This window comes from Tachyglossus aculeatus, chromosome 8 (assembly GCF_015852505.1).
Source record: "Tachyglossus aculeatus isolate mTacAcu1 chromosome 8, mTacAcu1.pri, whole genome shotgun sequence".
In the NCBI taxonomy this organism is placed as follows: domain Eukaryota; kingdom Metazoa; phylum Chordata; class Mammalia; order Monotremata; family Tachyglossidae; genus Tachyglossus; species Tachyglossus aculeatus.
The window spans coordinates 36,918,278-36,930,543 of NC_052073.1; the positions used below are offsets into that span (position 1 = coordinate 36,918,278).

Here is a 12,266-nt window from a genome sequence, read left to right on the forward strand (position 1 = left end):
TTGACACTGAGAAGTACTTACCTATCACCCTGAGTACGTACCCACCACCCTCAGAAGAGCTTACCTGCCGCCCCAAGTACTTACTCAACACCCTCAAAAGTACCCACCCACCCGCCCCCCAAAGAAGCACCTACCCAACCACAGTCAGAAGTACTTACCTACCACCCTGAGAAGTACCTACCCATCACACTGAGAAGTAGCAATACCTTCACCCTCTTCTGGAGCACAGCTACTCTGAGGAATAAGGAGGAAGAGCCCGAGGTGTGGGGGAAACAGGAGAGACCACCACAACCCTCACCGAGACAATTTGCCGTGTTTCATCTGTCCGATGGATAAACTCCCGCTCTAGACTGTCAGCTCGCTGTGGGCAGGGGATGTGTCTACCAACCCATTGGATTGGACTCTCCCAAGCGCTCAGTCCAGTGCTTTGCACGCAGTGGGTGCTCAATAAATACCACTGATGGATTGATGATGTCGGTCACCCCCTCTAAGAATAATAATGATGGCATTTATTAAGCGCTTACTATGTGCCAAGCACTGTTGCCCCACGTGGGGCTCACAATCTTAATCCCCATTTTGCAGATGAGGTAACTGAGGCCCAGAGAAGTGAAGCGACTGGCCCAAAGTCACACAGCGATAAGTGGCGGAGCCGGGATTAGAACCCATGACCTCTGACTCCAAAGCCCAGGCTCTTTCCACTGAGCCACGCTGCTTCTCTAGACTGTCAGTTCCTTGAGGGCAGGTAACTTGTCTACCACCTCTGTTGCACTGGACTCTCCCAAGCGCTCAGTATAGTGCTCTGAACATACGAAGTGCTCAATAAATACTACTACTAACATTAATTATGGTACTTGTTAAGCTCTTACTACGTGACAAACACTATTCAAAGCACTGGGGGAGATGCAAGTTAATCAGGTTGGACACAGTCCCTGTCCCACATGGGGCTCACAGTCTTCATCCCCATTTTCCAGGAGAGAGAACTGAGGCCTAGAGAAGTGAAGTGACAGACCCAAGGTCACTCTGCAAGCAAGGGGCGGAACTGGGATTAGAACCCAGGTCTGTCTGATTCCCGGGCCCGGGGTCTAACCCCTTGTATCTCCTCTTCCTCCAAATTCGTTCATTCAATCGTATTTACTGAGCGCACAGTAAGCGCTCAATAAATACGATTGAATGAATGAATGAATTGAGCGCTTACTGTGTGCAGAGCACTGTACTAAGCGCTTGGGAAGTACAAGTTTGCAACAAATAGAGACGGTCCCTACCCAACAGCGGGCTCACAGTCTAGAAGGGTGGGCTCACAAATCCATCGTATTTATTAATGATAATAATAATAATAGTATTTGTTAAGCGCTTACTATGAGTGAAGCACGGTTCTAAGAGCTGATAATGGCATTTGTTAAGCGCTTACTATGTGCCAAGCACTGTCCTAAGCGCTGGGAGGATACAAGGTAATCAGGTTTTCCCCCGTGGGGCTCACAGTCTCCACCCCCATTTTCCAGATGAGGGAACTGAGGCCCAGAGAAGTGAAGTGACTGGCCCAAAGTCACCCAGCTGACGAGTGGTGGAGTGCGGATTAGAACCCACGACCTTTGACTCCCAAGCCCGGGCTCTACCCACTGAGCCACCCCCATGGGTCTCCCCATCCCCTCACCCCACCTCCGTCACACCTGGAGCACTTGAGGAGGGCATCCTGAGACGTTTTCTCCAGGTAACTGATGAGACTCACTCTCCAGCCAGCTGAAACGATCAATAAATTGTACTTATTGAGCGCTCACTGGGTGCAGAGCACTGGACTGAGCAGTGGGAGAGGACAACACAATATAACAGAGTTGGCGGACGCAGTCCCTGCCCACAACGAGCTGACAGTCTAGAGGGGGAGACAGGCGTGAAGAGAAATAAATAAATTTTCAGATGTGGACACGGAGTGGGCCTGGGGAGGAAGCAAGGGAGCGAGTCAGGGCGATGCAGAATAATAATAATAATAATAATAATAATAATAATAATAATAATAATGATGATAATAATAATTGCATTTATTAAGCGCTTACTATGTGCAAAGCACTGTTCTAAGCTCTGGGGAGGTTACAAGGTGATCAGGTTGTCCCACGGGGGGCTCACAGTCTTCATCCCCATTTTACAGATGAGGTAACTGAGGCCCAGAGAAGTTAATAATGATAATAATGATAGCATTTATTAAGCGCTTACTATGTGCAAAGCAGTGTTCTAATAATAATAATTATGGCATTTATTAAGCGCTTACTATGTGCAAAGCACTGTTCTAAGCGCTGGGGAGGTTACAAGGTGATCAGGTTTTCCCACCGGGGGCTCACAGTTTTAATCCCCATTTTACAGATGAGGTAACTGAGGCCCAGAGAAGTTAATAATGATAATAATGATGGCATTTATTGAGTGCTTACTATGTGCAAAGCACTGTTCTAAGCGCTGGGGAGGTTACAAGGTGATCAGGTTGTCCCCCGGGGAGCTCACAGTCTTCATCTCCATTTTACAGATGAGGTAACTGAGGCCCACAGAAGTTAATAATACTAATGATGGCATTTATTAAGCGCTTACTATGTGCAAAGCACTGTTCTAAGCGCTGGGGAGGTTACAAGGTGATCAGGTTGCCCCACCGGGGGCTCACAGTTTTAATCCCCATTTTCCAGATGAGGTAACTGAGGCCCTGAGAAGTTAATAATAATAATAATAATAATAATAATAATGACATTTATTAAGCGCTTACTATGTGCAAAGCACTGTTCTAAGCGCTGGGGAGGTTACAAGGTGATCAGGTTGTCCCACCGGGGGCTCACAGTTTTAATCCATATTTTCCAGATGAAGTCACTGAGGTCCAGAGAAGTGAAGTGACTTGCCCAAAGTCACCCAGCTGACAACTGGTGGAGTCGGGATTTGAACCCATGACCTCTGAAGGCCATCTCCACCTCCAAGAAGCCTTCCCTGACTGCGCCCTGATTTCCTCACCTCCCTCTCCCTTCTGCGCCGCCCCGACTCGCTCCCTTTCTTCATCCCCCCACCACTCATGTCTATATCATTCATTTATAATAATAATAATAATGGCATTTATTAAGCGCTTACTATGTGCAAAGCACTGTTCTATTTATTTGATTTATTTATTTGATTTATTTCTATTCATGTCTGTCTCCTCTAGACGATCAGCTCGCTGTGGATAGGGAATGTATCTATTATATTGTACCCTTATTATTATTATTACATAGCAAACGCTTAAAATACACCATTATTATTAATAATAATGATGGCATCTGTTAAGCGCTTCCTATGTGCAAAGCACTTACTACAGTGCTCCGCCTACAGTAGGTGCTCAATAAATACGACTGATTGCTAATAATGATAACGATAATAATAAAGCTTTCATACTCAACTCACTTTTGAGGGGGGGAGGAGGAGGAGGAGGAGGAGGAGGAGGAAGAGGAGAAGGTTGAAGAGGAGTCCTCTCCGGGTCTGTACTGCCTGTTTCTTCCCCTGTGGAAAACCACAAGACAGGAATTAATCAAGCAAAAGACATCACCCTGGAAAGAGAATAAAATTAACATTATATCATATTAAATAATATAAATTAATTAACATCAATAATAATAATAACAATGATAATTGCGGTGTCTGTTAAGCGTTTACTACATGCCAGGCCCTTTATTAAGCGCTGGGGGAGTTACAAGGTAGACAGAGAACAAAACCAGACATACTAACAAAATAAAATAAATAGAATAGATATGTACAAGTAAAATAAATAAATAGAGTAATAGTAATAGAATGCACACAGTAAGTGCTCAATAAATACGATTGAATGAGTGAATGCACACCGTAAGTGCTCAATAAATGCGATTGAATGAATGAATGCACACAGTAAGTGCTCAGTAAATACGAATGAATGAATGAATGCAATCAATCAATCAATCGTATTTATTGAGCACTTACTGTGTGCAGAGCACTGTACTAAGCGCTTGGGAAGTACATAGAGACGGTCCCTACCCAACAGTGGGCTCACAGTCTAGAAGGGGGAGACAGACAACAAAACAAAACATATTAACAAAATAAAATAAAAAGACTGTGAGCCCCCTGTGGGATAACCTGATCATCTTGTAACTTCCCCAATCAATCAATCAATCGTATTTATTGAGCGCTGACTGTGTGCAGAGCACTGGACTAAACGCTTGGGAAGTCCAAGTTGGCAACATATAGAGACAGTCCCTGCCCAACAGTGGGCTCACAGTCTAGAAGGGGGAGACAGAGAACAAAACCAAACATATTAACAAAATAAAATAAATAGAATAGATATGTACAAGTAAATAAATAAATAGAGTAATAAATATGTACAAACATCTATACGTATATACAGATGCTGTGGGGAAGGGAAGGAGGTAAGGCGGGGGGAATGGAGAGGGGGACGAGGGGGAGAGGAAGGAGGGGGCTCAATCAATCAATCGTATTTATTGAGCACTTACTGTGTGCAGAGCACTGTACTAAGCGCTTGGGAAGTACAAGTTGGCAACATATAGAGACGGTCCCTACCCAACAGTGGGCTCACAGTCTAGAAGGGGGAGACTTACTTGTACATATCTATTCTATTTATTTTATTTTGTTAGTATGTTTGGTTTTGTTCACCTTGTAACCTCCCCAGTGCTTAGAACAGTGCTTTGTACATAGTAAGCACTTAACAAATATCATTATTTCTAGACTGTGAGCCCACTGTTGGGTAGGGACCGTCTCTATATGTTGCCAACTTGTACTTCCCAAGAGCTTAGTCCAGTGCTCTGCACACAGTAAGCGCTCAATAAATACGATTGATTGATTGAAAATCAAACATATTAACAAAATAAAATAAATAGAATAGATATGTACAAGTAAAATAAAGAAATAAATAGAGTAATAAATATGTTCAGTCACCCCAGGCTCAGTCTGGGAAGGCCTCCTGGAGGAGGTGAGCTCTCAGTAGGGCCTTAGAACAGTGCTTTGCACATAGTAAGTGCTTAATAAATGCCATTATTATTGTTATTATTATTACTATTATTATTCCTTCAGATTACCTAGGCCTGGATCCCGGACCACGATCAGAGAAGTCTGGCTGCTTTGTCTGACGACAGACTCCATGGACACCCCAGGGGGCTCACGGCTCCTCTGGCGGTTCCTGGGGGGCGGAGGAGACCCTTGAGCTGAGGAGGAGACCCCTTCTCCCCATCCCTAGGACTTCCCTCCCTCTCCTTACTCGGTGCCCCCCCCCCAGCCCAGAGTCACCCCAATGTCCCCCCTCCCAGGGAAACAATGACTAATAATCACCACCACAACAATTCATTCATTCATTCATTCATTCAATCGTATTTATTGAGCACTTACTATGCACATTCATTCATTCAATCGTATTTATCGAGTACTTATTGTGTGCATTCATTCATTCAATCGTATTTATTGAGTACTTACTGTGTGCATTCATTCATTCATTCAATCGTATTCATTGAGCACTTACTGTGTGCATTCTATTACTATTACTCTATTTATTTTACTTGTACAGATCTATTCTATTTATTTCATTTTGTTAGTACGTTTGGTTTTGTTCTCTGTCTCCCCCTTTTAGACTGTGAGCCCACTGGTGGGTAGGGACTGTCTCTATATGTTGCCAACTTGGACTTCCCAAGCGCTTAGTACAGTGCTCTGCACACAGTAAGCGCTCAATACGATTGACTGATTGATTGATTGCATTCATTCATTCGTATTTATTGAGCACTTACTGTGTGCATTCATTCATTCTTTCAATCGTATTTATTGAGCACTTACTGTGTGCATTCATTCATTCGTATTTATTGAGCACTTACTGTGTGCATTCATTCATTCATTCAATCGTATTTATTGAGCACTTACTGTGTGCATTCATTCATTTATTCATTCAATCGTATTTATTGAGCACTTACTGTGTGAATTCATTCATTCATTCAATCGTATTTATTGAGCACTTACTGTGTGCAGAGCACTGGACTAAGCGCTTGGGAAGGACAAGTTGGCAACATATAGAGACGGTCCCTACCCAACAGCGGGCGACTGTGGCATTTGCTAAGCATTTACTATGTGCCAAGCACTGGGGGGAGATACAAGGCGCAGCGTGGCTCAGTGGAAAGAGCCCGGGCTTTGGAGTCAGAGGTCATGGGTTCAAATCCCGGCTCTGCAAATTGTCAGCTGGGTGATTTTGGGCAAATCATTTCACTTCTCTGAGCCTCAGTTCCCTCATCTGTAAAATGGGATGAGCACTGTGAGCGGTCCCCCCCACGCCCCCCGGGACAACCTGATTACCTTGTAACCTCCCCAGTGCTTAGAACAGTGCTTTGCACATAGTAAGCGCTTAATAAATGTCATCATCATTATTATTATTATCCCAAGATTAGAGAAGCAGCGTGGCCCAGTGGAAGGGCTTTGGAGTCAGAGGTCATGGGTTCAAATCCCGGCTCTACCAATTGTCAGCTGTGTGACTTTGGGCAAGTCACTTCACTTCTCTGAGCCTCAGTTCCCTCATCTGTAAAATGGGGATGAAGACTGTGAGCCCCCCTTGGGAAAACCTGATCACCTTGCAACCTCCCCAGCGCTTAGAACAGTGTTTGGCACATAGTAAGCGCTTAACAAATACCAACATTATTATTATTATTCTCTGGGCCTCAGTACCTTCATCTGTAAAATGGGGATGAAGACTGTGAGCCCCCCTTGGGAAAACCTGATCACCTTGCAACCTCCCCAGCGCTTAGAACAGTGCTTGGCACATAGTAAGCACTTAACAAATACCAACATTATTATTATTATTATTATTATTATTATTATTCTCTGGGCCTCGGTACCCTCATCTGTAAAATGGGGCTGAAGACTGTGAGCCCCCCGTGGGACAACCTGATCACCTTGTAACCTCCCCAGCGCTTAGAACAGAGCTTGGCACATAGTAAGCGCTTAACAAATACCAACATTATTATTATTATTATTATTATTCTCTGCGCCTCAGTACCCGCATCTGTAAAATGGGGCTGAAGACTGTGAGCCCCCCGTGGGACAACCTGATCACCTTGTAACCTCCCCAGTGCTTAGAACAGAGCTTTGCACATAGTAAGCGCTTAATAAATGCCATTATTATTATTATTATTAATCTAAGGGGAGGGTCTCCATCACCCTCTCACCAGTGACCTAGGATCTATCCTCGGAAGGGACTTCCGAGACCTCCACCCCTTTCCCCTCACACAGTAGGCCTAACACTGAGCCAGAGAAAATACTATTAATAATAATAATGATGGTATTTGTTAAGCGCTTACTATGTCCCAAGCACTGTTGTAAGCGCTGGGGTAGATACAAGATTATCAGTTTGTCCCACGTGGGGCTCACCGTCTTATCCCCCATTTTACAGATGAGGTTACTGAGCCCCAGAGAAGTGAAGTGACTTACCCAAAGTCACACAGCTGACGCGTGGCAGAGCCGGGATTCGAACCCCTGACCTCTGACTCCAAAGCCCGGGCGCTTTCCACTGAGCCACACTGCTTGTATTTGATTCGCCCAAGCGCCTAGTACAGTGCTCTGCACACAATACAACTTGGACTTCCCAAGCGCTTAGTACAGTGCTGTGCACATAGTAAGCGCTCAATACATACGATTGATTGAATGAATGAATAAGCACTAAATAAATCCGATTGAAGGAATAAAGAGTCACCCATCTACTAATCCTGATAGCGGCTACTCACCCATTCTCTCGACAGGTGCTTTAACGAGCCACTAATCGCAGTTGAGAATTTGTAGACGCCCCTCAGCTGGGACCCGCTGAGCCGCCCCCTTCTAGAGGAATTTGCCCCAGACCGTCATCATCAATCGTATTTATTGAGCGCTTACTGTGTGCAGAGCACTGGACTAAGCGCTTGGGAAGTCCAAGTTGGCAACATCTAGAGACAGTCCCTACCCAACAGTGGGCTCACAGTCTAAAAGGCTACTGCTCAGAACTTACTTTCTCTTCATCATCATCAATCGTATTTATTGAGCGCTTACTGTGCGCAGAGCACTGGACTAAGCGCTTGGGAAGTACAAATTGGCAACATATAGAGACAGTCCCTACCCAACAGTGGGCTCACAGTCTAAAAGGGGGAGACAAAACCAAACACACTAACAAAATAAAATAAATAGAATAGATATGTACAAGCAAAATAAATAAATAAATAGAGTAATAAATATGTACAAACATATATACATATATACAGGTATATATATACCTCTTCTGCCCTAATCCCACCCTGCACCTTCCCTGTCCCTTACAATAACAATAATAATAATGATAATTGTTAAGCATTTACTATGTGCCAGACACTGCACTAAGCGCTGAGGTGGATTCAATAATAACAATAATTATTGAATTATTAAATTATTATAATTATATCATATATTATAATCATATAGTAATATATAATTAATTATATAATATAATATATCATGCTTATATATTAATATATAATTAAGTATATATTTTACATAACATCATAGATATCATATTATATATTACATACGTTATATATTATATTATGTCATATATAGTATATATCAATTATATAATCACACATAATACATTTTATATTATATTATATTATATTATAATATATTATATTATATTGCATTATATCATATTTTATATTATATCACATTACATTGCATTATATTATCTTACCATCTTATCTTATCTTATCTTATCTTCTATTATATTATATATTATACGTCATACATTATATTATATATGATACATCTCACATTATATATTACATATTACATACATTATATATCATATATCATATATAGTAAATATTAATTATGCATGATTATGTATAATTTTATAATTATTATTATTATTATATACAATCATAATTATTCGATATTTATTGATTTATTGAATTATCTGTCACCCCCTCTAATAATAATAATAATAATAATATAATAATGACATTTATTAAACGCTTACTGTGTGCGCTGTTCTAAGGAGTTAACAAGGTAGCAACAGAGACTCTTCATAACGCCTAACGACTTGGTAGAGCCTATTCCCTGTTCCCTCAAGCAGGCGCTTTAAAAGAGAAGCAGCGTGGCTCAGTGGAAAGAGGCCGGGCTTTGGAGTCGGAAGTCATGGGTTCAAATCCCGGCACCACCAATTGTCAGCTGTGTGACTTTGGGCAAGTCACTTCACTTCTCTGGGCATCAGTTCCCTCATCTGTAAACTGGGGATTAAGACCGTGAGCCCCCCGTGGGACAATCTGATCACCTTGTAACCTCCCTAGCACTTAGAACAGTGCATTGCACATAGTAAGCGCTTAATAAATGCCATCATTATTATCATTATTAATCGCAGCTCAGAATTGTGTATATATGTTTGTACATATTTATTACTCTATTTTACTTGTACAAATCTATTCTATTTATTTTATTTTGTTAATATGTTTTGTTTTGTTGTCTGTCTTCCCCTTCTAGACTGTGAGCCCACTGTTGGGTAGGGACCGTCTCTCTATGTTGCCGACTTGGACTTCCCAAGCGCTTAGTCCAGTGCTCTGCACACAGTAAGCTCTCAATAAATACGATTGATTGATTGATTGATCCCCCCCCCCCCAATCCAATTCTGTTGGATTGGACTCTCCCAAGAGCTTAGTCCAGTGCTTTGCACACAGTAAACGCTCAATAAATGCGATTGAAAGAATGAATAAATGAACGAAAGTCTCTCTCCTTCTAGACTTCCCACTCCTTACGGCAGGGAACTTGTTTGCTGACTTTGTTGGCTTGGACTTTCCTCGTGGATAAAGCCCGGATTTGGGAATCAGAAGGCCTGGATTCTTATCTCGGCTCCACCACTTGTCTGCTGTGTGACCTTGGACAAGTCACTTCACTTGTCTTAAAGAAGCAGCGTGGCCTGGTGGAGGCAACTCGGGTCTGGGAATCAGAAGGACCTGGCTTCTCATCCCGATTCCGCCACCTATCTGCTGGGAGACCTTGTCCAAGTCATTTTACTTCTCTGTGCCTCAGTTTCCTCAACTGTAAAATGGGGATTCAATCCCTGTTCTCTCTCCTACTTACCCTGTGAGTCCCATGCGGGACAGGGACTGTGTCCGACCTATTTAACTTGTAATAATAATAATAACAACAATGATAGCATTTATTAAGCACTTACTATGTGCAAAGCACTGTTCTAAGCGCTGGGGAGGTCACAAGGTGATCAGGTTGTTCCACGGGGGCGCTCACAGTTTTAATCCCCATTTTACAGATAAGGTAACTGAGGCCCAGAGAAGTGAAGTGACTTGCTCAAAGTCACCCAGCTGGCACTTGGTGGAGCCTGGATTTGAACCCATGACCTCTGACTCCAAAGCCTGTTTCTCTTCCCACTGAGCCACGCTGCTTCTTGTACTTACCCTAGCGCTTAGAACAGTTTTTGACATGTAATAAGTGCATAACAAATACGATTAAAAAAATAAAATAAAAACCCTGAATCTAGAAAAGCAGCGTGGTTCAGTGGAAAGAGCCCGGGTTTGGAAGTCAGAGGACGTGGATTCTAATCCCGGCTCTGCCACTTGTCAGCTGTGTGACTTTGGGCAAGTCAATTCACTCCTCTGTGCCTCAGTTGCCTCATCTGTCAAATGGGGATGAAGACTGTGAGCCCCACGTGGGACAACCTGATGACCTTGTATCTACTCCAGCGCTTAGAACAGTGCTTGGCACCTAGTAAGCGCTTAACAAATACTATCATTATCATTTTTATTATTAATTATTGACTGCTGACAATTGTCCAAGATCACAGAGCAGGGACTTGGTGAAGGCGGGTTTCGAACTCGGGTTCCTATCGACCAGAGGTAGACCCAAGTGTCATATGAGAAGCAGCGTGGCTAAGTGGAAAGAGCCCGGGCTTGGAAGTCAGAGGTCTTGGGTTCTAATCTCAGCTCCGCCACTTGTCAGCTGTGTGACTTTGGGCGAGTCACTTCACTTCTCTGTGCCTCAGTTCCCTCACCTGTAAAATGGGGGTGAAGACTGTGAGCCCCACGTGGGACAACCTGATCACCTTGTAACCTCCCCGGCGCTTAGAACAGTGCTTTGCGCATAGTGAGCGCTTAACAAATGCCATTATTATTACTGTTATTATGGAACTGAGGGAGTGGGGAATAAAGGGGGAAAATCCAAGTTTAAGAGGGACGCAGAAGGGAGAGGGAGGGGGGTAAAGAGGCCTTACATATTATAAAGCATTTATATTAATGTCAGAGGACATTAATGACAGGGACATGCCTACCATGTGCCTCAGTTCCCTCATCTGTAAAATGGGGATGAAGACTGTGAGCCCCCTGTGGGACAACCTGATCGCCTTGTAACCTCCCCAGCGCTTAGAACAGTGCTCTGCACATAGTAAGTGCTTAATAAATGCCATTATTGTTATTATTACTATGGGGATTAAGACTGTGAGCCCCCCGTGGGACAATCTGATCGCCTTGTAACCTCCCCAGCGCTTAGAACAATGCTTTGCACATAATAAGCGCTTAATAAATGCCATTATTATTATTATTATTATTATTATTACCATGGGGATTAAGACTGTGAGCCCCCCGTGGGAGAACCTGATCTCCTTGTAACCTCCCCAGCGCTTAGAAGAGTGCTCTACACATAGTAAGCGCTTAATAAATGCCATCATCATTATTATTACCAACTCTATTGTGTTGTTCTCTCCCAAGTGCTTAGGACAGTGCTCCGCACCTGTAAGCGCTCACTAAATAGCACCGATGAGGGCTCAGGCCCTGCTTGCTCCACCCAGCAGGCTTTCCTACCTCTTGGACTTGGCCCTGGCCTTTCTCCCTCGACCCCCCGTTCTGGGGCGGGCAGATCTGCCTCGATCGTCCATGGAGGTCGTACTCCCCGAAGGGGTGAATCTCAGCTTCGGCCTCATGGCTCCCCCCGCCCCCCGGGGCTCCCCTCGACGTGGGGGTCTCCAAAGCCCTCCAAGAGTGGAGAGTCTGCCTTCTTCTCACCCCCAGGGACAGGAGGGGAAGCTGGGACCCCCAGAATGACCTCACGGGGCGTGGCTGTGACCTCATAGGGGTTGCCAAGCAACGCGATGACAGAGGCAGGATGCGGGTTGCCAAGCAACGCTGCCACAGAGGCAGGAGGCAGGTTGCCAAGCAACGCTGTTACGGAGGCGGGATGCCGATTGCCAAGTAATACTACTGCAGAGGCAGGATGCGGGTTGCCGAGGAATGCTCCCCTTCCCCATCCCC

The 12,266-nt window shown here is 43.9% G+C and overlaps 1 protein-coding gene across 1 annotated transcript in view; it reads right to left on the reverse strand.

Annotated features, from left to right (window-relative positions):
* Positions 1-12,017, reverse strand: part of SUN5 (Sad1 and UNC84 domain containing 5) — a 29,567-nt gene extending 17,550 nt beyond the window's left edge. Inside the window, exons 1-5 of the mRNA XM_038750526.1 lie at positions 11,820-12,017; positions 5,061-5,161; positions 3,403-3,498; positions 1,668-1,737; positions 182-234 (exon numbers count right to left, since the gene is read on the reverse strand). Of these exons, the coding sequence (XP_038606454.1) occupies positions 182-234; positions 1,668-1,737; positions 3,403-3,498; positions 5,061-5,161; positions 11,820-11,938 (439 nt within the window). The 5' untranslated portion in view covers positions 11,939-12,017. The remainder of the gene's footprint in view (positions 1-181; positions 235-1,667; positions 1,738-3,402; positions 3,499-5,060; positions 5,162-11,819) is intronic.
* Between the last annotated feature and the right edge of the window lie 249 nt (positions 12,018-12,266).